Below are 26,046 nucleotides of genomic sequence, written 5' to 3' on the forward strand. Positions count from 1 at the left end.
TTGTCTTTTTGAGACAGGGTCTCCCTGTAGCCCCAGCTGGCCTGGAACTCACTATGTAGACCAGGCTGGCTTTAAAATGACAGAGATCTACATGCCTCTGCCTCTGGAGTGCTGGGATCAAAGGCACACACCACTATGCCCAGCTCAAAAGCTTACAAGATTGAATATTTTCCTAATAAATTTTATCTTAAAAAAAAATCTTCCTTTGAACAACCTTACCAGATCCTAATTCATTTCTCTGTCTCAAACTCTGCTTCCTTTGTTGATCCTGGAATGCGCTATGCTGAGAGCCTCAGGACTGGATTCCAGGGTCTCTTTTCTTTATGAAGTCTTGCCCTCGGTAACAGTATTTACCCTCAAGGACTTGATTTCAGTTCAGTGCAGACTTTTTAATTTTTCGATTAGCTCTCTCTCCATAGCTCCAGATTCATAATGTCAACTCCTGTGTGGTAAGGAAATCCACGGAGACAACTTGGCACACTTCAAACTGAAGTCTTCATTCTCAAAGATCAGCCACTACCACTTCCTCCAAGGAAAGTCAGTCACTCAGCCAAAATATGACCCAGCCCTCCTCTCCCACTTTTCCCGTTTTAGTAATCGGCACCACCTCCCACTCCCAGCTGCCAGAGTCACACCTGACTAGTCATTTCTTCCTTCACCTCACTGTTTTCAACTCTCAGTACATTTGATAGATTCTACATAAAATATATCATTTTGTTTGGGTTTTTTTTGAGACAGTGTCTCTCCATGTAACCCAGACTGGCTTCAAACTCAAGATCTTCCTGCTTCAGCCTTCAAAGTGCTGGGATTATCAGCATGCACTACCTCGTCCAGGTGCAAAAGGTTTATCAGATTACTCCCTTTTCTCCTCTGTCATGATTCAGCAGCAGAACCCATACCAGTTCCCCATATTTTTATAACCACCTTCTGCTCCCTCCCAATCCTCTCTCTCATCAGTCAGTCCTCCAAACAGACAAAACAATCTTCTAAAACTTCAGTCTCTTCATGCCGTCCTCTCAAAGGTTTCCCTCTGCACGACAGAGAAAATCTAAACTCCTTACCAAGATGCACATCAGTGCTGTCCAATAAAAACATAATGTGAATCACACAAGTAATTGAAAATTTTCTAGTAATCAATTAAAAAAAAAAAAAGACAAATGTGGTGGTGCACGCCTTTAATCCCAGCACTCAGGAGGCAGAGGCAGGAGGATCTCTGTGAGCTCAAGGCCAGTCTGGTCTACATAGTGAGTTCCAGGGCAGCTGGGGCTACAGGGAGACCTTGTCTCAAAAAAGACCAAAAAAAAACAAAAAACAAAAAAAAAAACAAACAGGTAAGATTAATTTTAATAGTATATTTTATTTTATTTAACCATTTCAAAGATATTACCCTTTCAACACACAGCAACATAAAAATTACTAGTGGAAGAGTTCAAGTTTTCTTTACGCATTAAATCTTCAAATGTTCCCACCCCCCAGAGAGGTTGTCACTGATCAATCTAAGACAGGACCCTCTGAAGGTATTTTCCTGACACTTTGTTTTGAATTTATCTTTGTGTTTGTCCCAGGGCCCCTAAACTGGAAGCTCCCTAAAACAGTGGCCACATCTATTTCTTAGGCACTGGGTACCCAGCACAAGCCCTCAAATCCAGCTCAATAATAATTCATGGAAGAATAAAGAGCAGACCCTGACATTAAGAACCACAATCAGGGCCAGGGCCAGTCCACTGAAGACAGGCAGGTTCTGTTTTGTGTATGAATACAAAGGTGTGCTGGTATTTTACAACCTTGTATGGTTGTTATACCCATAAGCTGTGTGTGTTGGCCAAGGCACATTGCTGTAGGGCAGACCTGGATAAAGGGACTCCAGTCAGATTCCATCAACACATGGGAAACTTTCTCCCACCAAAGCTGCAGGCAGGGAACGTGATCTCAGATTACACAGGAGGATTAGGAGCCTCCCTGTTCTGCCTTTAAGGAGGAAGGAAGGAAATCAACCAGCTTGAGTCCCTCCTCCATGCCAGCTTTGTGCTAGGCAGCTCACACGTGACTGTATTTGATCCTTTGAGCTACCCTTTAAAAGTGTGGCGATTCAGAAAGGTAATGTACCCAATATCACGAAGTTACCAGGTCTGGCTGCTGGAATCAATGTCAAGATCTCTGGTGGCTTTCTTTGATGGTCCTACCTATATCAGCATCCCAGAAAAGCCCTCAGTGACCTTCAGGGTTAGGTGTCCCAGAAGAGTAGAGCAGCAGAGGTACAAACTGCTGGTGACCAGGTAGGAGCTAAGAGCAGGCACATGACCTGATCAAAGCAGACTCCCAGTAGGAGATCCATGCTTAGCTGTGGAAGTCAGAACAGTGACATTTAGGGGTACCTTCATATTTAGAGGGCAGCTCGCCATCTCAGCACTCCTTAGGGAGTTATTTTCAAGCCACTTTTATAATTTAGAATTTTCTCCAGTCACATGCCTAATAAGTGACAAAAGCAGAAATCTAAACTTCAAACTCTAAATTACCTGGTTTAGACTTATTTTGTCAATAGGGGTCACTCTACCTTTGGAGACACTCTACCTTTGGGACTCTATTTGCAGCTTAATCAGGAACTACACATATATACAGGCTGGGGCAATTGTTGAGGGTTTCTCAGACCTCCAGAACTTGTACATAAAAGCACAGTCCTTCAAACAAGACCATATATGCCTGTCTTTGGAACCCCTAAGGAGAGAGAGAGCTTGATATTCTGCTTCTAATACTGTAGCAAGTCTCTTGAGGCTAGACAGGGTGATAACCATTACAAAAGGCAGAGTGGCTGTGGCCTGAGGGTGTGTTGGCCCTGAGTCCAGGTCCCCTGAAGACAGTCAGGACTTCTCCAACATGAATATACTGGCCAGGCTGGGATGGCCAGCAGATCCACATGCATAGCTGTGGATCTGTTTACAATGTGCCTTAGCATACACTGTGGCGTGTGCACAACTAAGACTAAAACCCTGGCCTTTCCAAATAGCATGCGGGAAGCCTGAGAAAGCCTGAATTAAAGCAGGTCTGGCTTGGGGGAAGGGGATGGGATGTAAGCAGCGCCACTTGACAAGGACTGCATTGTGTCAGTATCTGATCATTCTCTTGGTTGTGGTTTGCAGTTTAAAAAAATCCTTTTGTTTCTCCCAGAAGAACAGCTGGGAATGCACAGATCCCAGCCCATCGGTTCCTTGTCAGTAGAGGATTTAGGACTACCATCAGGCAGCTGGTAGACCTTCAAGCAGCTCGTTCTCTGGGCTCCTTCAAGCCAGAAGCAGCACAAGATGCAGAGATCAAGCTCACCTCTGACCCAGCTGCCCCTAGCCTGAGCACACCAGGGACCACCAGGTCCAGGCCATTCCCAGGAATTCAGTAACCCATCCACAACAGCTGCATTCAAACATCAAGGGGACACTTCCAAATGTTAGTAAAACTCAACTAGCAGTTTAAAAACTAAACATTCAACCCACTGACCATTATTTTCTAGAAACATTCTTATAGAACTGTTAAAAAGCCATTGTTACCCTGATCACCCAATATTTATTAAATAAAGTGCATTTTATTAAATAGAATCTATTAATCTATGAAATAGATTTTTAAACTCTAAAGCCAATTTGTCCTTTAATATGAAAAGCTTCCAACTTCCAGATGGCAACATGTCATGTATAAACTATAGATGTCTGCATGTGGCCCCTCACACTGCAGATCTTCTGATTACTTTTGAGAGGAAAGGCTGGTTTACTGGCATGTCTGGGGCAGTAATCTTGCTTTTCAAGGAGAAAGCCATAATTAGAGAATTATTCAGATGAGGGCACTGAACAACCCAGAGTGAGGTCTTTGAAATGGCTTTCAGAGGAGAAAAACTGCACAGATCCTGTGCTTGATACCCTGGCTTCAATTCTGAAGATCTGCTACTGACACAACACTTACTGCCTGGGAAAGTGCATAGGTTTTCACCAGGGATAATTCTGCAGACTTTGGGGACACTGTCAGTTACAACACTTGTGCCAAGTCAGTCAGAATCCTTCATGCAAACTAATGAAAACCCACATTGTCCTGCCACATGCTCCCATAGCACAGGAGGCAGAAGGAATTAGGCTCTCGCAGCTGTTCACAGGAATGCAAGCCTCCACATACCCACGGGCAGGAAAAGGACCTGAACAGTCTCCAAGGACTGATCTCTCAGTTATCCTGGCAACACGGACATCCCAACAGGAACTGGGTTCCTCTCCGCTCAAGAAAAGCTCTGGATTCAAATACAAATTCATCCTTAAAGATAAATGAATCAAAAGGACAGCAGCCGAACAACCCTAATGTCAAGAGGAAATCCTGTCTGCGGGCCTCTTAGAGAAGCCTGGCTCCGTGTTTGGAACAAAGGCTCCTTCTGTGACATCAAGCAGCAGGTTTAAGAGCTTTCTGGATTTGGCTACCTTTCAAAACCACGAGTATATCCAAGGGTGGCCAAGACAATGAGAAAGCCAAGAGATACGGTCTCTGAAAGAGAAGACCAACTCCTTCCCCAGGCCTGCCTTCTGCCTGGCTCTTGGCAACCAAGGCCTTGTTTTCTTCAAAGCTTGCGTCTGAGGTGTTGGGCTCAGATGGGCAACTCACCTCTTCCCACTAAGCAGACAGTTCACTGATGTTCTAGCTGGCACCAACATTTTTGGAGGCTGTGGGGCCCAGTGTCTGGGGAAGGCCCAAAGGTACTTTCTGTTCTAACCCAAACTCATCCACTATTATTCTTAGGCACCTCAACACTTATGACATATACATCCTTTAAGATATTTTAAAGCTACAGAATATAAGCGATACTAACAGCATCCCTTTACGTTACATAGCTTTCTATTACACAGGACAACGACCTCCTCCTCCCCCTCCCCCTCCCCCTCCTCCTCCTCCTTCTTCTTTTTGAGACAGGGTCGTCCTGTAGCCCTACCTGGCCTGGAACTCACTATGTAGACCAGGCTGGCCTTAGTATTCACAGAGATCCACCTGCTTCTGCCACCCGAGTTCTGGTATTAAAGGTGTATGCCACCATGCCCGGCTTAGGACTCACTCGTAAAAGGGAGGTTATGACATGTAGCTTAATAATGTGAACATCTGGGTCAAAGAGGAGACCTCCTATCCTCTGCTTAGAGCTTCCCACAGGGTAACTGTTCATTTTCAGTTATAATAAAGGTCACATTTTAATAATTAATAAGCTAAAATGTTTACTACAAAACAGCAAATCTGTAACAAGTCAAGATACAATAGTCCCCTTATCTCCCAGTGGGTGCAGAAACAGGATGTAGTACTGGATCTCATATGTACCACGTTTTGTCCTAGACACACATACCTATGATAAGGTTTAGTTTATATATTAGGCACAGTAGGAGAGTAACAACAATAAACTAGAGTAAGTATACTAATATACTCTCTTAGTAACCTCAACATACCTTTTTTTTTTTTTTCGGTCAAACCCTTTCAATTTGTCACTTAAAAGAAGCACTCTATAGTTGCTTCCATTTGGCATATCTGAATTGTCAACATCACTACTCTTGTACTTTGGGGACATTATGAGTACAAATACTGCCATGCCATACCGTGACGGTCAAGATGGCTACTAGGTGACTAACAGGTGGGTGGCATAGTCAGTTAGGGTACACTGGATCAGGGCACAATTCTTGTCCTGAGTGGAACACAGCAGAATGTTTCTTCATGCAACTCAGTGTGGTCTACAACTGAAAATTCAAGAATTGTTTATTTCTAGACTTTTCTACTTAATATTTTAGCTAGCACTTGATGGGGAGGGGGGGTAACTAAAACCCGAAAAGCAAAACTACTGATAAAGGGAAATTTACAAGACAAGGAGGTGTCTGTCTGAATGGTTGCCTTCTGTGTGTAGGTGGGATACACATGAACAGGGGTCTGGGACATCAGAAGTGCTATCGTCATGCCAACACCAAATGTGATGAGATGGAATGTTTTCATACTTTGTACCTGCATGTTGCCTAGAACTGAAACTAACCCTATTCAATGTGAAAAGAGTGTGGTGTGAGCTACAGTGGATGACTGGGGTTCCCCAGTTCTTCTAAGCTACCCACTACTTACCTGTAGATGTTCCACTGTTCACTGTACTTCTGTGGTCCCTCAGGTAAAATCCCCATCTCCAGAGCCTTGGGTTCTCACTCATGCTGTTCATCTCTAACTCTTCACATGTAAACTTTTTCCTCATATCATGATTTATTTAAAAAAGGAATTGCAGTAGCTCATAATCTTATTAGGAATATTTTTAAAAGAAGAAGAAAAACACAAGAGAGTCAACTCTTTAAAATCAAGAAGGTCTTGGGAAAATTTTAAAAACATGTTAGAGGGACTAGAGAGATGCTTCAGTAGTTAAGAACACTTGAATTTGGTTCCCAGCACCCACATCTCATGGGTTACAACCTCCTGTAACTCCAGTTCCAGGGGAGCCAATGTCTGCTAGACCTGGCAGGCATTGTGCTCACATGTACATAGCCACCCCCACACCTACATATACACATAATTTTTAAATTAGTAAAGGTAAATCTTTTTAAAAATTAAAATACTAAAGCATGTTAGAAACGAGTAAGTTAATTATAAGTCTAAAGGGGTCAGATTTCATGTGCCCTTGGCCTTCTCACTCCACATGATTTGTGCAGGATAGACATTTGTTATTTTCTAAATTTATCTTAAATAATTTAAAAAATTATGATTTTTCGAGTGAAGAAAAAAAAGATGTGAATTTTGATTAATAATAAACAAACCCTAGGCCAGCAGTACTTAATCCTGGACTTCAAACTCAGGACTTGTGCCCATCCCCTTTTAAGATCTTTTAAAGCCAAGTCAGTTTTCAAATCGAAAAGCTCTGAATTCCTGGCAGGTTGGCAGTCTGGACCTTGGGTGTTTATGAACTTCTTCAAGACAGAAGGGCAACTCCGTTAGCACCTCCTTCCCCAGTGACCCTACTCCACACAGTCTTCCCTTTGTGTGAGCTGGCATCTAGCCAGGGAGAGCCTCACAACTTTAAGGAGTAGGTCTGTGAGCTGTCTGTGACTGGTACACAGTAGATACCTAGCTCAATGAAGAGTTAAAATTAGTAAATAAAAAGGCTCCCCAGTAAGCCAATGATTAACAGCTCGTTCTGATTCTACATCCTGCAGCCTAACACTGGTGCTCACTTCTGGAGGGCCAGAAGGGTCTTTGCTGCATTGTCTGCATCCTTGCCCACTAATGCCAATGGTGGCTTATTAACAAAGTTGCAGGCAGGTATGTGCCCTCATGTTTGCCTGTTTCATCAGCAGGCTGCCTGCAGGCTCTCTAAGCTGGGAAGCTACCCACCTGGGTTTCCTGGAGCTGGTCCAGGTCCCTCCAGTCCCCAGGATAACCTTCTGGGCCAACACTAGAAGCATTTCAGGGATCACTAATACTTCCTGCAGAGAATATTTGGGTTTCACAAATTTTCTTCTTACAACTGTGAAACTAAAACTAATGTTGAAATGTCACCTGCCTACTCTCCAACCAACATCTATACCTGTAGTCTCTGACCTTAACCACATTCGAGCCACAGGCCACACCAACCTTCTTTTGGGGTTTTTAAACACACTGCACTTGCTCTTGCCTCCAGTTCTTTGCATTCCATTTCCCTGTACTTGGGAAAGCCTACACAGATCCTGGCTGCCCTCTTTTATTAACATTTAGCTCTTAAATTATCCCCTTAAAGACGTGTTCACCTCACAAAAATGAAAAAAATCAATACCCATGCCCAATCTCTAGTCTGTCAGTCTATTTCTTCTACAGAATTTGTTGCAATCTTCAGTTGTCTTATTGCGTTTAGTATCTGGTCTCTCACTAAAATGCAAGTTTGAAAAAGGCACTGATTCAGATGCAAAAGAGCAAAAGCAGATTCCTGCAATAATTGGCCTGCTGGAATGTCTTCAATGCTGGACCAACCCCTTTAAATATGCAAAGGGACTGGTCAGAATGTTCCTGGTGAAACCCTGGGACCTATAAAATCAATATACTCTAATCAACACAGGTGTTCCATATATAGATTATACCAAAAAATGAGCTAGGATCAGAGTAGCTTTCTTCACTACAAGGCTGGATAAAGATAAGGGAAGAGACCGCTCCATTCGATATCACAAGCTGCTGATCTACAGGAAAAGGAACGTAGTTTCTAAACTAGCTCTAACAAGCAATAGCCAATCACAGCCCAGCCCATGACAAACCCAGAGAAGCAGCACTGACACTGAAAGGCTTAATCATCCAGATCCCTGGCCTCAGCAGGGAGAAATAAATTCTCCTACAATACCATGAAGCTGATATGGGATGCATCCGCACAAAATTTTATTTTCATTGAGAACTGAAGGAGATATGTATGGATCCTAATTTATATATACCCTGGAATTGCTAAAGAATTAAATGAAAGCAGTTCAGAGTCCAATACTATGATTTTTTAAAATGTGCTTTCTTTAATGGAGAAAGCTAGATTTTAAAATCTCAAATATTAGGTATATGAAGAAATGGTTAATTTAAAAAATATTTTATTATTTTTATTTTTTGTGTATGAGTCTGTCTGCATGAACATAATTATACCTGTGTCATGTAATGCCAAAGGAAGTTGGAAGAGGGTGTCAGATGCCCTGGGACTGGATGTTTGTTTGCAGCCATGTGGGTGCTGGGAATTGAACCCAGGTCCTCTGTGAGAGCAGCCAGTGCTCTTAACTGCTGAGCCATTTCTCCAGTCTAAAAGTGTTGTATTTATGTAGTGGTTACATATACTTTAAATCTGAATCCTTATCTTTGAAAGGCCCATATCCAAATATGTATAGATAAGTTTATTGGCAAAAGATTTGCCTCAAAATAATACCACAGAAGGGAAGGTGGGTAGAAATAAAGATTAAACATGACCATGAGTTAATTACTGCTAAAGTGGTGCTCCATGAAGGTTAAACTGTTCACTTGGGCTAGGGATGTAGTTCAGTGCTTAGGAACTTGCCTAGCATACATAAAGTCCTAGGTCCCCAGCACAGATGGAAGGAAGGAAGGGAGGGAGGGAGGGAGGGATTCATATAACTTTGCATACGTTTACATTTTTCCTAATAGAAAGACTTCCAAGATAAGTCATTTCACTCACAAAATGAAAAAAGTTACCTAAAGGTGAAGATGTCTCCTTTCCAGTCTTGCCGTGGGTTTTCCTGGATGATGTCCTGGGTCAGAGGTGAGTTCTGCCGTGGGGATTTGGAGTGGGGAAGGGTACCCATGTGACTGACATTGTCACAGGACCTTATGGGAGGAAGGCCTTTTTTCTTCCGTGGAAGGGTGCCGTGTATGGACACGTCTTGATAGGCATCTGTGCGATGCTCAGCGAGAGGGGACTTGCTGCTCAGAAGGTCCATGGACGAGGCCAGGGAGAACTGGTGATTCACTGACATGTTTCTGGGAAGGCTTGCAAATTTACCCGCAGCCATGATCCTCAACTCTAAGGAGAAAAGAGTAAAGGATAAAGCTGGTCATAAGAACCAACTTTTCAAAGGCAAACAATATTAAAGGCATCACTAGTGGAACCTCCTAAGAATGAAAAAATTTTCATCTCCCTCCTTCAAGATCCTGCAGAGAAATTTGCCTGGATTGGCTACAAAACCAAAGGACAAGCACATCTCAGAATTGTTAGAGCACATGAGCCATTTTATCATACTGAAGTAGATGGAAAAGTACAATTAAGGGGGAAAAAACATTAAGGAAGGACTGGTTGTTTCAGTAATAAACATCAGGGAAAAGATTATAAATACTAGATGATTACCGCACTTATTTCCACCACCCTGTGATAAGAACAGGAGGAGATTATTGGGATTCTTTAGCTGTTGAAACTTCTACAGTGCCAGACCAAAGTTGTGCTACCTACAAAGATAGGGTGGTTTTTCTGGCAAAAACCTGATGCTTATAAATAAATCAATGTACTCTAATTAATGATGACAGGGCAGGGTCAGGGGTCGGGGGTAGCCCATTCTTCCATGTATTAGCAAGCTTGGCTGCACTGGAAAGCCATTGGGGTGGGTGAGTCCTTATACATTGTTTTTAAAGTGGGTTAGGAGCCTGTCTGCCACTAGCAGGGTAAGCAATGCCCATAGGTGCCTGTGAAGTCAGGGAAGAAGAAAAAGGGAATGGGAAGAATGCGTGTGTGTGTGTGTGTGTGTGTGTGTGTGTGTATGTGTATGTGTGTGTGTATATGTCTGTGCACGCATGCTCAGAAGAAAATGACTTATGAGATTGTAGAAGCAACTCCAACAACTGCTCCCAGCTACGACTGGCTGGAACCATTCACCTTGAACAGAGTCTACGCTCCTTGACTCCCAAAATCAGACTATGGCTAAGCCAAATTATACAAGATCAATCAAGGGTAACATATAGAGGAATGCAACAGGAGCCACAATAAAAATTACAACTATTCTCTGAATACATAAGGTCCTAGAAGATGCCCTGCACTGTTTATGATGGCTAACTATGGTCTGTACATCACTGTAGGACAGCTGAACTCCACACCCTAGCCTCAAGCCCAAAGCCCACATTCCTCACAGGTCAGCCTTTCCATTGCAATGGTCAGGGAAAAAAGAATGGGGCTGGAGAGATGGCTCAGCAGCTAAGGACACTGGCTGTTCTCACATGGGACTTGGGTTGGGTTCCCAGCACCCACATGGCAGCTTACAGTTGTCCTTAACTCTAGTTCCAGGGGATCCTATGCCATCTTCTGGCCTCTGTAGGCATTGCATGCCAGTGACACATTTCAGGCAAAACACTCATACATATAAAGTAAAATAAATTAAAATTTAAAGCGCTTTAAGTAAAAACTGCTCCTACAGAACCGCAGCAGAGTGGGTTCTACATAAGAACTGGGGACTGGGCTTGAAGACCACGTCTATGAGCTCATGGAGGTGGCAACAGGATAAAGTCAAGAGAGTATGTAAAGGGAATATACCTTGTGTGCAAAAATCATAGGGATCCCACCAATTCTATATGCAACAAGAGAAAAGCTCATGAGTTCTGAGGTCTGAGTAGAAAGACCCTTCAGTCATGAGAGTAGTCCTAACCCTGTCCTCTGTTCTTTGCCAGACCTGATAATTTAGAAGCTGGTCTGCTCCATGTCTAAGTGAGACCACATGGAAGGTTTGACTCGACTCACAAGGGATGCAGAACAACAGGGCTATGTGTCTGGGGAGGGCCCCTCCTGTTCTGGCCAATTCCTGGCACACTGTCAGCACTTACTCAATGTTAATCATTGTTATTTAAAAAAAGAAGTCAAGCTCTGTAGCCCTCTACCTGACCACCAGTGACGCACGGCAACTAGGAGTCCCCCACCCTATCCACACACATACCCACTCACACAGCTATGAACTCCCTCTGTTCAAGCTATCAGCACTTTCCTTCCTTATGACAGGCCTGGATCATCTCAAAGAACCTGGTATGTGTTGGGAAAAACACAGACAACACCAATAGCACTACATAAAACATCTTTATGTGCAAATGGCCACACTATTGATTAAGTCTGTTTCCAAGAGAAAAGCTTAGCTCCAGTGACGGCCAACTTGCTCTCTGCACATTCAAGAATGATTTAGCGATCGAGCTAAAAGGCTCTATAATGCCCTTCTCAAGTATCCACACCTCAATTTATTTTCTGATAACAAAGTCTGTTAACATCTCCCTTTCCGATTTTTAATTTGACTAACATTTAAGTGCTACTCTAAAAATGCACAGAGAATCTTGCCTATGCCCCAACCTGGAACTTATAAACAACAACCCTTACGCTGGAAGGATCAACAGGTAATTTTGACAAAAGCACTCCAGGGGGATCTGAGAGAAGACAACAAAGTCAAAAATTTTGAATGTGTTGGAAAAAGCCTTCCATGAGGATGCCATTAACAACAGACACATAAAGACATGGAAGCAGCTCCCACAGGCTGAGCATACTGCAGGCCACATGCTATGGCTTGAGTGGAGAAGTTGAGAAGCATTTCCAGGAAGACCTACAGCTTAGGACAAGGCCATGATGTCTTGAAGGTTTTTCCAAAGTGTCTGGACTTGACTGCAAACACCAGGGAAAACCTGCATGGACTATACCTAGGTTGGGAACTCTGGCAATTCTGGAGGAGGAAAGGGCAACCAGAGAGGTCACTCGGGCATATGGCATTAACCTATCCAGGAACACTGAAGAACTCTGACCTCAGGCAATGGCCAAGGGAAGGGAAAGGACAGAGTGAAGAGATATTGGAAGCTTGAGGCCACTGGCAAGGAGGAAAGAAGCCATGGTCATGGCCATGGGAGGGTGGCATGATGCTGTAACATGCCAGGTGGTTTCAGAAGGGACCCATGCAGAAGGAAGAGAAGCTCACCACAGGAAGTGCTATGTGTGAGCTACTAGGGGATAGCTCAGTCTAGAAGGAGGTTAGATTCTGATCTGTACAGTTAGGTACATGGACAGGTGGAATCATCAACACACAGGGACTAACCTAGAGACTTATTAGTATCACGTATGAAAGCACCTCTTACACTACCAGGAACCAACCACACTCCTGCCTCTTATTTACCACAGCTGCTTCAGGCCTATGAGGACCAAAGCACAGAATGAGTTCTGAGAACAGAAAATGGCAGCCTGGCTGTACATAAGAACCCTACAGGGAACATTTACAATGATGCCCAAGCCACAACCCAGATTCTAAAATCAGAAGTTCCGTGGGTAGGACCCCCGACCCCGCCACCAGCATTAGCCTTTTTAAAGCTCCAAAGCATTGCCTAATATTCGAGTAAAGGTTGAGAGGCACCAGATTAGACTTCCTTTGGTAGACAGCAATGTTCACTCGGAATTATCTACCTGGATAACAGAATCAAATGATGATGAGGAAGTATCATTCAATCAGTAGATGCATTCATTCAATACACCTTTAAAGAGAGGCTCAAATATGGCTGACACTGTGCTAGGTCTTTGGGACGGTGTCAAACAAGACAGATGACCCATGACCACACTAGGCTAATATTTTATAGAGAAAGCAGACACTAAGTAATGAGAATAATACTGCTAGTGGTCCCAGTTCAGAGGAATTAGGCTCATTCATTTGGGGTACTTTCTCTGAGGGCTTACAGCGTACTAGGGCTGGGTGGAGGATGAGCTAGATAAGGTTCTACTCATGGAACCTGCACTATGATGGGGAAGTCCAACCCACACAAACAAGAAAATAAACCAGGTAAAGCCAGAGTAAAATGATAAAAGATACTAGCTGGAGACGAAGATAACTTTATAATAGGGTAGTCTGGGAAGGTCTTTCAGAAGAGGTAACAGTGACATGAGATCTGAGGGAAGGGAAAAAAAGAAGAAGATAAGGATCCAGGCAAGAAAAGATCTGAAGGGAATTCCAGGTAGGGGGAAAAAAATTGCAGTCCAATAAATGCAAGCAGTCAGAATAGCACAGGAGAGATTCCAGGCTTTGGCTCCCAAACATTCTCCACTGGGAGATGTTTCTGTGTCGATGTCCTTAGTTATTCAACACTTCTTATGTATCATTTGGTCTTTGAAAATCAAAATGGTATGACTCAGAATCTAGATTTTGGAACCTCTACTCTACCTTAGTAGCTGTGAGGGCTGGGACAAGTTACTCAACTCTGTGTCTGTTTCTCATTGGTAAAATGTGTCAACAATATCTTCTTCGTGGATTGCTGTGAAAATTAAATGAGATCATGTCCTTGACATACAGCAAGCAGTCAAGAAACTGCACATCTTCACACAGGGCAGGGGCCGTGTCTGCATTGCATGTTCACTGTGTCCCTATTAGGGTGAGTAGGAGTTCACAAGTGAAGCCACTGCAACTGGGAAGGGTGAGGAGGGAGTTGTTTCCACCTAGAACAGAAGTAATCACACCAAGCCAAGGAGAACATAGATACAAAAGGGCACAGCAAGTGAACCCTATGCATGCTTTCAAACAAATACCAATGGAAACTTTGACCATCTGACTTGATCTCTGTCTACTGGGCAGGTAAATGAACAGTGTCCTGACTCAGGCCAACGCCAGATCTTGTAATACATACAAAGGTCATATGCTCGGTGGAAGTATGAGACTTTGGGAATGTTAAGGCCACAAGTGAATCTCAAAAACTCTCATTCTCATGGATTTGCTACCTCCCTGACCCTGGTCAGCCACTGAGCTTTGAAATGTTTATGAACACAATCCAACTCACTTGCTCTACAAAGATGGGAAAAAACAGCAAAAACCCTCAAAACAAAACTGATGATTTTGCAAGTGAGGCAGAGATAAACAGCCCACTTGCTTGGATTTTTGTCTGATTTCTGAAATGGAATACTTTCAAGTTAAACTCACACAAATAATCAAATGCTGCCACCTCAGTTGCCCTCACCATGACCATGATAAAGAATTTGCAATTCAGATCTTCTTTGCAGAGTCAGAAAGAGAGAGGAGAGGGAACAACCCCACAAATAAAATTGGTTTACCCACTTAGAATGACCTTTTGCTTGGGTTTAGAAATCTAAGTATTCTTTCATTTTTGAAGTTAACTTATGAAGTCTAGCCAAATGATTGAAGTACTAATGAGTCTTCCATGGATTGTATTTCAAGCAACACAGCACAGGGTCTACAGGACAAGGTTCTTAAGATCAACATGCATCTGACAAGCAGTTCTTTCTGTATCAATAGATTGAGATCTCAGGTTAGTCATCTTGGAAATATCAGGCTTTTCACCAACAGTTGAGAGCCGGTGTTGGGTGCTGAGGGACCACAAGCTATTTACATTAGACTCACTACACTCCTTGGCACACTCACACAAAACCGCTTAGCCTGTGGGCTTCCCCATGACTAACTGGGCAACCCCTTCCCACTTGGCCTTGCTGAGCCTATCCCCAGGGTCATGGCCTCTCCCTTCCTCCAGCATCTCGTCTCAGTCCCCAAGAACACACAGAGATAATCGGCTTCCAAAGTAATTTTCCCTGTGCCCAAGTACTTGCCCCAAGAGGTCTGTGGAACCTTGGGAGATAAGAGTCACGGTTTAAAAGAATCTCTAGAGGAGGCTCTACTTTCCATTTGGACTAATGGCTGTAAGCAAAAGCAGACATGGGCTACTCTTTGCACCTTGCCTCCAGCGAGTGTTAACACTAAAACCAGAGTTCTGTGATCCACCCCCATCGCACACACCACCTTTGCCAGCTGCCCTCATGACGAGTGCTACACCTGATCAAACTTTTTAAGTGGTAGCAGCCTAGGTGGGTAAAGAAAGATAGGCTGCGATCCGTCCCTCCCTCTTTGCCTTCCCTCCCCCTACTTAGAGGGAGCCACACAACCAACTATTCATCTTCCTCAACAAAGGGCAGAGAGAGGGAGGGAGATGTCAACAATTACAGAGCAGGCTCCTTCGCTTTCTTTGCAAACTTCCCAAGAGATTAGTGGAGAAAGGACTCTAGAGAGCCTCCGGGGGGCCGTCTGGGTGAGCATCTCCCGACCCGACCGGCCTCAGGGAAAGCCAGACGGAACCGGAGGGGACCGAGATGGGGGTGGGGGTGGAGGTGGGGGTGGGAACCCGTCCGGAGGGAGTGGGTGGATCGGACCGGGTCCGGAGACCAGTGTCTGGGAATATAGCGCCACCCTAGCAAAAGAGCGAGGATGCTCCAGGGCCGATCTCCCGCGCGCCGCTCGGCGGAAGCTGAGCTGAGCGATCCGGGGCGCCCCAGCACGCAAGTCCCATCCCGCTCCGGCCACCCCCGACGCCCCACGCCAACTCTGCCGGGGAGACACACGCGCGGGCTCCGCTCTCCCCAGAACCCAACTTTCTCCCGCAAACCTCCCGGTCCCTTCTCGGGGCGACCCGCGCAAGCCGGGTGTCCCAGCGCGGACGCGGGGCGCACGGGGACACTCACCTCCCCGCGCGGCGCTCCGGCTCCGGGCTGCGGTTCACAGGCGCCGCGCTGCCCGTCCCGCACGGCTCGCCCTGCGGCTGCCCCCGGCGCTGCGGCCGCTCATGCCCACCGAGCCCGCGTTGGGCTGTGCGCTCCGCCCGGCTCCTCGCGCTCCCGCCGGGCCCGGCGGCTGCAGGCGGCTCTGAGCGGCGGCGCGCACTCGGCCCCCAGCTGGTGATTTGCGGCTCGGCGGCCCCACCCCGGCCAGCCGATTCGCGGCCAGGAGGAACCCCGCGACATTCACATTGGGTGACCACGTCTGGCCCTCCTCGGCCCAGATTTGAGAGTTTGGCTCCCCTCCTGTCTTCCCCAGAAGCCAGACTCCAGTAGATGGACCACTTCCTCACCGAGTCTCTCTCTACGGGACAGCCGCGCCTCCCCCTCTCTCCCTTCCCCGAGTTAGTTAATTACCCAGCGGACCTGCCTCTGTCTGCAGACACCTGGCTGGCTTTCAATTTAAAGGGCTTTGGTGGGACAAAGGCTGAGGTAACCACAGTGATCAAGTCAGGGGAGCAGGCAAATCAATCACTCTCACAGGGGCGCTTTGAAAGTCAAGTGGGAGGTGGAGGTAACACTAGATGTTTCAGTGGGGAGAAAAATTGGAGCCCGCAGTAGGACGTACATTACCAGTTACCAAGACCTATTATAAAGCCCAGAAATTACACACGGACAGACAAAATGACCAATGCGCCAGAACCCAGAAACACTCTATGGTGACACTATATGGTCACTTGGTTTATGTGAAGTTATTGCTGTGGTGGGCTGTGGGACGGCATACAATCCTGTAAATGATACTGGGTCACCAACGTTCACAGGGAGTCATGATGCCCACTTCACACCACACCCCAAAATCAATTCCAGGTGGATTTTAGATCTAAATGTAACAGATAAAACAGTAACACTAAATTATCAGAAATATCTTGTTATAAAGATTTCTTTTTTTAATTGAAGTTTTGTGTATTTCATACAGAACAGATAAAGATTTCTTAAATGCATGTAGTACTAACTATAAAGGGAAAAACTGCTCATTGGACCACATTGACATTAGGTTCCCATGACATTAATGAAAATGTAACTAAACAAAACATAAATAATATATATTTCCAATAAAGATGTATACAGAATAAGAACATCTTCAAATTAATACACCAGAAAGTTCAATTGAAAATTGACAGTTTTATTTTTGACTCCTTTTTACTGTTTTTTTTGAGAATTTCATGCAAAATATTTTGATCATATTTAGATTCCATCTCCTATCTTCACCCCCCTTATGCTCCACCAAATTTCATACATATTATAATATATATCCTGTGTCCCAGCAATTCTGCCTCGAGTTATATACCTACCGCCAGGCCTAGCCTTAACTGTTTTTGAAGCCTGTGTAAGTAGAATTATATAGCAGTGCTCTTTTGTATCCTTTTTCACTCAATATTTTGTTAATGAGACTCATTCATCTTGACCGTGGTGTCTCATTAATTCCTATTACTGTGTTTGTCTCTCTTCTGTTGGACAGTTGTTTTAGTTTTGTTTATAAACAGATAAAGTAAATCATTTTTGATACCTTTTGGTGAATATGAGCATATATCTCTGTTGGGTATATAACTCAAGGCAGAATTGCTGGGACATAGGATATATATTAATTTAGGTTTACAGATGGTTATTAGCCACCATCATGTGGTCCAAGGGATTGAGCTCAGGTTAACAGGCTTGGTGGCAAGTACTGTTACCCACTGAGCCATCTCACTTTCCCAGGTGAACTTCTTATAACCACTTTTAAAAGCCATTGCAGGGATGGCTGGAGAGATGGCTCAGTGGTTAAGAACACTGGCTGCCCTTGCAGAGGACCCAGGTTTGATTCCCTTGGGAAGAAGAGGTAGGCAGGTTTCTGTGAGTTTCAGGCCAGCCAGGGGTACAAAGTGAGGCCCAATCTCAAAAATACAAAAAACAAAAACAGTTAAATCACATCTGTGATGTTAAAAGTGAAGATGATGGTCATTTTGAAAGTGATGGGAAGGGCCTGTAGACCTATGCTTCATGGCAACATCCACAGATACACACTGCAGACCTCATTGCTATGGACCTACCTGTGAGGCTAATCCACCCACAGTTCATGCGGGATAGTGTGCCTAGAATCTGTTTACCTGACTGGTAAAGGGCTTTCTCTGAGGAAACCAGTCTGTGAAGACTGGCATATGTGCATACATCTCCAAGTATGCAGACACCAGTGCATGATCATAAGCATCATAAACCATGGGGGAAACATGTCATTGAAGGAACAAAACAAAATGCCCAGTATCCAACCCTAAAGAAGGGTCATGAACTGCTAACAGAAATTAAAACAGTCTCAAAGAAGCTCAGTGAGCTTTTATTTAGGTGGACAACTGGATGAAACCTGGAAAGTAACATGAGCAAAAAGTTCATCAAAGAAAAATCTTTAAAATGAACCAAATGATTCTGTCACTAAACAATGGCTGAAGTTAAAACTTCTACAGATAACTTTAACAGACTCAGTAAGAATAAAAGTCAGTAAGCTGGAGGAACAAAAAGAATATAGCCAGGCATGGTGGTGCACACCTTTAATCCCAGCACTCGGGAGGCAGAGGCAGGCAGACCTCTCAGAGTTCAAGGCCAGCCTGGTCTACATAGTGAGTTACAGGCCAGCTGGGGCTACAGGGAGACCCTATCTCAAAAAGACCAACAAAAGAAAATGGAGAAAGCTCATAGGGTTTTGGGACACCATCAAGTGAATCAGTGTACACATTATAGGAAGGAACAGAGAAAGGAACAGTGGAGGAAAACTTCCTAAATCAGGAGCAAGAAATGAACATCCAGATCCATAGAGCCCAGAAAACTCCAACAGATTAAATAAAAATATAAGTTTTTAAAAGGCAGAACTTTGAAATGTATTTGGCATCTGTATTATTTATACAAAAATTCATGTTAAAGCCATGCCCCTCTCCCCATGACACTGCTAAAAATACCATTAGTTTTGTTCTGAAGTAGCTTTTAAAAAGTGACCTAGTTTTAAGACATTAAGTCTGTTCCAGCAGATTCTGAGGCCAAGTTAGCTGAAGGCTACATGTATAATACAATATTCAAAAGTTCTGGCTTTGTTGGTAAACTACAAACAAACAAGCTACTTAATCTCTTCTGTAAAACAGAAGTAATTATACTTTACTCCCATGGTTATACTATAATAATCATAATATGTTAGCAACTGCTTAAGAGAGCACATAAGTGGTGGTCAGCTCTATTCTACTCTGAGCTCACAGGAGCTCAGAATATAGTTAATTTATTTTGTTTTCTGTTGTTTACTGACAAATCTGTGACACTAGAAGTGTCAAATATTAACTGACTGCCAAGTGTCAAATGACTGCCCTCAAAGGTGTGAATGCCATTTTGTAACATTTTACTTAGACCTCTTAATCTTCATTAAGTTTAATATTCCCTTCAAAGTATAAAAGCATATTATTTGATGACATGATTTTCTAGTCACCTAATGACTGTTTTGATGGAATTTTCCTTTCTATATGTATGTTTTTTCCTCTGCTGAAAACTACAAAAGGTCCTCCTAAATCACCTCATTTCTAGACTCTCCCTTGGCATTGAAATTCCCATCATCCAGGTATACAAAGCTTCTCACTTGGAATGTTTTAAAGTCCAAACAGTATCTGTGCTTTGAAGGTCTCATTCTCTACCATCCCTCGTACACACACACACTCCCAAGTAACCCACGTAAACAGAACCCTCGATACATCTTTGCTCACTACCAGGACACTTTGGGGCCATACTAAATCAATCTACTTCATTGACTCAAACTCTTCATTGTAGCCCCAATCTCCCACAGTGGCCTTCATGAAATAAACATTTGGTGAATAACATCTTGTGTTAGCTTTGTTCTCCTGGGTGTCATTTTGCTAACTGGTCTCTAAATGCCTATAATATTTCTTTTGAACCTCTTATGATATTATTCTTCTCAAAAGGTAATGAGAGAGAGAGAGAGAGAGAGAGAGAGAGAGAGAGAGAGAATAAGTAAGTACCCTTTTTATTTCTGCCTCTCATCTTCCCACTCAGGTAAATACTGCTATATACATCATGTGTGTCCATCAGAGTTTCTCCATCTATGTGTATGGACATTCCTGCTTTTATCCCTGAATACATGAAGAATATCACAAAACCATCATTCTACACTTTGCTTTCTTTTTTTTATCATTTAACAGTGTCTTGGAGTTTTTACCATATTAGCATACTGGGACCTCTTCTGAAGAGGTAAGTAGCAACATAACATATTAGATATTAGCTTGTTTTCTATCATTACCTGTTACAATGTTTCAATGAATAAAACGTGTATGTATATCCACATAATAAATCTCCACAAGTAAAAATTGCTGATTCAAAATATATTTTAATGTGTGCTTCTCTTTTCTAAGAAACCAGGCTGCTTATCTTTTCATGTTTATTAGTCTTTTCTTTTTCTGGTTTTGAATTTATATTTCCATTTTAAAAATCTGTGGGTTCTTTCCTTATCTGTTTTCTAGGGTCTCTTTCCATATTAGGAAGCTTAGCTTTTCATGATATAAGCTGTTAAGTATTTTTCCTATGATAACTTTTTTTTTCTGAGTCAGGGTCCCTATGATAAATTAAATTTTTTTAAATTTTATTTATTTTTATTTTATGCATATAGTGTATTGCCTGCATGTAGGTAAGTGCACCCATGTCATGCAATGCCCGTGGAGGTCAGAAGAGGCTTTCAGATCCCCTGGAACTGGAGCTATGGACAGTTGTTAGCTGCCTTGTGGGTGCTGGGATTAGAACCTGGGTCTTCTGCAAGAACAACCAGTGTTCTCAACCGCTGAGCCATCTCTCCAGCCCCCCTATGATAACTTTTTAAAGAGGTGCTATGTTACTTTAGGAAGCCCATACTGGAAGCACACAGATTGAGAGTCAAGATGTGGACACTGGTCAGAAAGTTACAGCAAGAATCTTATTGGCATATGACCAGGACTTTGACTTGACTGGTGGCAGTGGGAATGGAAATGCAGGACCAAAGCTACTACCAAGAAATAAATTAATAAGAGTCAGTCATTTGCACTGATAACAATTGCAATTACAACAGCTGCAATCGGCTTAGGAGCAACTGCATGTAAATGCTGTCCTAAGCGCTTCAGAAACTTTTAATCGTGATCTGATACTATTCCTGCCTCATTTTATAAGTCAGAAAAGGTGAGTTTTACCAGTTAAATGAGTTGTTCAAACTCACAGGAGACATAAGTGGCAGAATAAGGCTAAGCCGTGGTCTTTTCAACCCCAACTGCCTGACAGGGTAAAGCCAAATGATCAAAGTCTTCAGTCTGAACAAGTAATGCCTAGGTTGATGACAGATGTAGAAGCCAGGGAACAGCTGCTTCTGGACAAAGAGAGGTATGCTTAGTTTTAGGAACACTCGGTGTTTTTTTCAAAGTTTGTTCTTATATGCGATTACTCTTCCTACATGTCTGTGGGCCAGAAGAAGCATTATCCTCATTTTGCTGATGGGAAAGCAGATTAAATAACAATTTCAGCTCAGATGTCCTGCTCTACAGAAAGCCTTCCTTCACTCTCAGCATGGGTCACTTCCCCCAGGCACACCTGTACAACGCCCTGTTCTTTGTGTTTGTTGCCGTTGCTAATTTTATATTTGTTATTGTTTAATATTTGTTGCTCTATAGACTGTATGATCTATGTTTGGTTTGGCCCTTGTTTTGTTCTTAGTAAGGGGCCTGGCACAGAATTATTATTACTCAGTACTTGTTGAATGAATAAATGAACTCCAGACTTCCAGGCCCTTTGCCCTTTTATCTCTATAGCTCATCACAAAGCAACCTAGAGGGAAATAAATAGTATGCTATGGATATTAGTTGTGTCACAAGCAATTTTAGGATTCAAATTTCTTCAGGCTGAGTGCCAGCCTTCATTTACATTTTTAAACAGCGGAATTCTGAGCTGCTTCAGTCCAGCAGACATACGAAAGGACAGCACTACAGTGACTTCAGGGCTGGATGTGAGGGCGATCTGGCTGTGACATCTGTCACCCCATTGACTGCCAGGGTTGATTTGGCTGATCTGGCTGGCTAGGCGGGTGTCCCCTTCCTCCCTCAATGCTCCACGTGCATCCCTCCCGAAGCTGCACTCTCGGGCGAAGAGGACGACTTTCCCTGATGGTGGAGGACAGGTCTTTGGTCAAGGGTAGTAGCTGCTCTACCCTGCTAGAACCGCCAAACAAGCTCTCAATGACTTCAAGGCTGAGCAGGAGACTTGGTCAGGGAGTACTCAGCCTGGAGTTGATCCTATGGATCCACAAAGGAATTTGTGGACATCATGGGTTGAACGGCAGCTGTAGTAGGCAGTGGGCAAACTACACATTAAGGAAGAATGAGCCTAAATTTATGCTTTTCAGAGTCTTAACAGAAACAATAAGGAACAAGAAGTGCTTGGATATGTGATGCTGAAGACCAAACCTGACCTTGAACAACTGCAGAAAGAGAGACTTCCCTGAAGTTCATATACGATAACTGGGTGACGCCGGGATCTGGCAGCCCTGGTACAGAGCATGGCAGCAAGTTTTGCAGTGTTTTTCAAAGCATTCCCCTCTAGGTTCCTGCCATGGATTTGGTGTCATGGCAATCCCTGGTCTACTAAGTTCACAGTCTGCTTCCAAGAGGCTAACAGAACAGCTGTTTACTGATTGCCACATTGGCTGGAGAATTCACGGCATGAGGGCTATGGTTTAATGGGCCGCACTCAGTCCTTACTGAATAGTGACAGTGTGAAAGAAATGTGCCTAGCAACACGGGCTTATTTTCTATTCAAGGTCCATTCCAACCTGCTTGTCCGTATTTGACCTGGCCACTTCAGGACTTGTCCTCATCACAAACTCTATATCCTGTTCTTCATTTATCTTTTTGTTATTGTTGCTGCTGTTGTTTGTTTGAGACAGAGTCTTACTATGTAGCTGAGGTTGACCAGAACTCACAATCTTCCTCCCTCAGTCTCCCCAAGTGCAAAGCCCCCCATTTCAGGCATGCACCACCAGATCAATCTATCATTTACTTCTTTGCTCTGATTACCAACTTTTCATTAGTATGCTTTTTTAAAAAACAAATTCAACATTTAGACAGAAAACACAATAAAATGTCTCTGGGTTAACTATGGAATTCTAATGATTTTAATTTTTTATAGCTCCCCTCAAATTTTTTCTTCCAGAAAGTATATTTTTATTTGAAATATTACTTTAAAAGCATATTCATTGTCTGTATTCCCTCAGGAAAGCGTGTCTAAGGCTGGGAGAGAGGAAGGTGAAAATAGTACCAAGACTTCATATCCAGAAACAGCACAGATCCAAAGTGGGCAAGAAATGGGCTACAGCAGAGGGTCCCCACACTGTGGGATTCAGGGAGTCCAGGGGACAGACTGGTGATGCTCATGAAAATGAAGGCGAGGAAGGATTTTGAATACAGTGTGTGTGTGTGTGTGTGTGTGTGTGTGTGTGTGTGTGTGTATTCGCTTAATTGTGGAAATGCAGAAAAAGCAAATGTATGTAAATCCAGCACCACCTTCCTTGAGTTTTTATGGGAAAAGGCTTAGTTTAAGTGCGGCACTGCCCTTATGGAGGGTCAGGGTATGGGGTAGTGAGATGATCTGCATTGTCCCAGGCCAGAAGGAAGGAGAGTGCTTGCTAGCAGTTCTCCTATACAGAAGAGCCAGACTGGTGACAACAGCTCTGATGTGCATAGAGGTACTAACTCGATCCTTAAGAGCAAAGTTGGCTTTCAAGGCATTCACTCACCTGTACATGCTGAGGTTCTCATTTGAAGATGTTTATTACAGCTTCATTTACAGTTTATCTGCAGAGGGACGATTAAATCACAGTTCATCCATACTTTGGCACACACTGCAGCTGACAAGAGTGCAGTGAATCTACAAGCACTGACACAGAAGGATAGCTATGGAGTATCAAGTGAGAAAAGAACCTTGCCCTTTGAAACCAGGGCAATAGCACATACCTGGAATCCCAGCTACTTGGGAGGCAGAGGCAGGAGGCAAGCTTGAGTCCAACACTTTGAAGTGAACCTAAGGAACAGAGAAAGACCCTGTCTCAGTTTTTAAATGTACTTTTTATATATAAAAAAATAGCAAACTTCTGTATTTGTGTGCATTTGTGTGGGAGTATGTAGAAAATATCTAGAATTTCTTCCCACCAGATAGTTTGAGAATTGAAATTGATGAGTAAGCACGAGGGACTTTCCTGTTTCCTTTATGTTATTCTAAACTATTTGATTCCCTCCCCCTCATGGACGCCAACTGCATTTATAATTAAAAAAGGTCAACGTAGCGTTTATTGTCTTCCAGATACTGTTCTAAGAGCTATATGTAAATCAACTCATTTGATTTTGAAAATATTTTATTGAGTTGGCAATATTAGTATTATTTTGTAGTCCTGGGGATTGAACCTAGAGCCTCAAGAATGCTAGGTAAGTATTCTGTCATTGAGTTATATCCTCAGCTGTGTGTGTGTGTGTGTGTGTGTGTGTGTGTGTGTGTGTGTATTTACCTGAGGATTGAACCTAAGGCCTCATGCATGCCAGGCAAGTGCTTTACCTTTGAGTTATATCCGGAGCCCTCTTTTTATTCTTTTAAAATTTGATGTATGTCTCACCAAGTTGCCTAGGCTGGCTATAAGCTCACTCTGTAACCTAGGCAGGCCTTGAACTTGTCATATTCCTGCCTTTGGGATTATAGGCCTAGACCACTAGTCTTGGTGAAGTGGCATTATTCTTGCCCCCTTTTCCCAGCTAAGGACACAGGAAGCATAGCAAAAGGTAAAGGAGCTGAGCTTTGCACCCAGGCCATCTGACTCAGACTTTGTGCTCTTAATGACTTGGTTGTTGTGCCGTAAAAAGATTAATAAACAAAATAGCGCTGCTTTTATAATTGGACACATCTGGTTTTGAAGCCTACCTGTTGCTACTTAACTGTGTAATTCTGAGCATTTTTTCCATTTTTGATGAGTTTTCCCACTTGTAAAGTGGTAACGGTAGTTATCACATGACACTCACGAAAACTACACAGACACGTCTTCAGTGCCCATTAGTGAGCACTTGCTGATCTGCTTTCTCTATCGAATTCTTAGCCCTTAACAATGATTCTTTTTTTTTTTTTTTTTTTTGGTCTTTTTGAGACATGTAGCCCCAGCTGTCCTGGAGCTCACTATGTAGACCAGGCTGGCCTTGAACTCACAGAGATCTTCCTGCCTCTGTTTCTCAAGTGCTGGGATTAAAGGCGTGTGTCACCACACCTGGCATGATTCATTTTTAAAAATATTTTATTTTTATTTTATGTGTATGAGTGTATTGCCTGCATGTATGTGAGTGCACCTGTGTCGTGCAATGCTGTGGAGGTCAGAAGAGGGATCCAGATTCCCCTGGAACTACAGTTAAGGGCGGTTTGTAGCCACCATGTGGGTGCTGGGAATCGAACCTGGGTCCTCTGCAAGAGCAGTCAGTGCTCTTCTTTAAAAAATATTTATTATTTTTATATGTATGCATGTATTGCCTGCATGTAGGTAAGTGTACCCGTGTTGTGCAATGCCCGCGGATGTCAGACGAGGCTGTCAGATCCCTTGGAACTGAAATTATGAACAGTTATTAGCTGCCATGTGGGTGCTGGGATTTGAACCCAGGTCTTCTGCAAGAACAACCAGTGTTCTTAACCGCTGAGCCATCTCTCCAGCCCCAAAATATTTATTATTTTTATATGTATGCATGTATTGCCTGAATGTAGGTAAGTGTACCCGTGTTGTGCAATGCCCGCGGATGTCAGAAGAGGCTGTCAGATCCCTTGGAACTGAAATTATGAACAGTTATTAGCTGCCATGTGGGTGCTGGGATTTGAACCCAGGTCTTCTGCAAGAACAGTGTTCTTAACCGCTGAGCCATCTCTCCAACCCCATGAGCAGTCAGTGCTCTTAACCGCTGAGCCATCTCTCCAACCCCATGAGCAGTCAGTGCTCTTAACTGCTGAGCCATCTCTCCAACCCCAAG

The 26,046-nt window shown here is 43.4% G+C and overlaps 1 protein-coding gene across 1 annotated transcript in view; it reads right to left on the reverse strand.

The window, feature by feature from the left end:
• Positions 1-16,090, reverse strand: part of Bcar3 (BCAR3 adaptor protein, NSP family member) — a 120,426-nt gene extending 104,336 nt beyond the window's left edge. Inside the window, exons 1-2 of the mRNA XM_008837475.3 lie at positions 15,929-16,090; positions 9,172-9,499 (exon numbers count right to left, since the gene is read on the reverse strand). Of these exons, the coding sequence (XP_008835697.1) occupies positions 9,172-9,488 (317 nt within the window). The 5' untranslated portion in view covers positions 9,489-9,499; positions 15,929-16,090. The remainder of the gene's footprint in view (positions 1-9,171; positions 9,500-15,928) is intronic.
• Between the last annotated feature and the right edge of the window lie 9,956 nt (positions 16,091-26,046).

Source organism: Nannospalax galili, unplaced genomic scaffold (genome assembly GCF_000622305.1).
Source record: "Nannospalax galili isolate Female #2095 unplaced genomic scaffold, S.galili_v1.0 scaffold618, whole genome shotgun sequence".
Classification (NCBI taxonomy): domain Eukaryota; kingdom Metazoa; phylum Chordata; class Mammalia; order Rodentia; family Spalacidae; genus Nannospalax; species Nannospalax galili.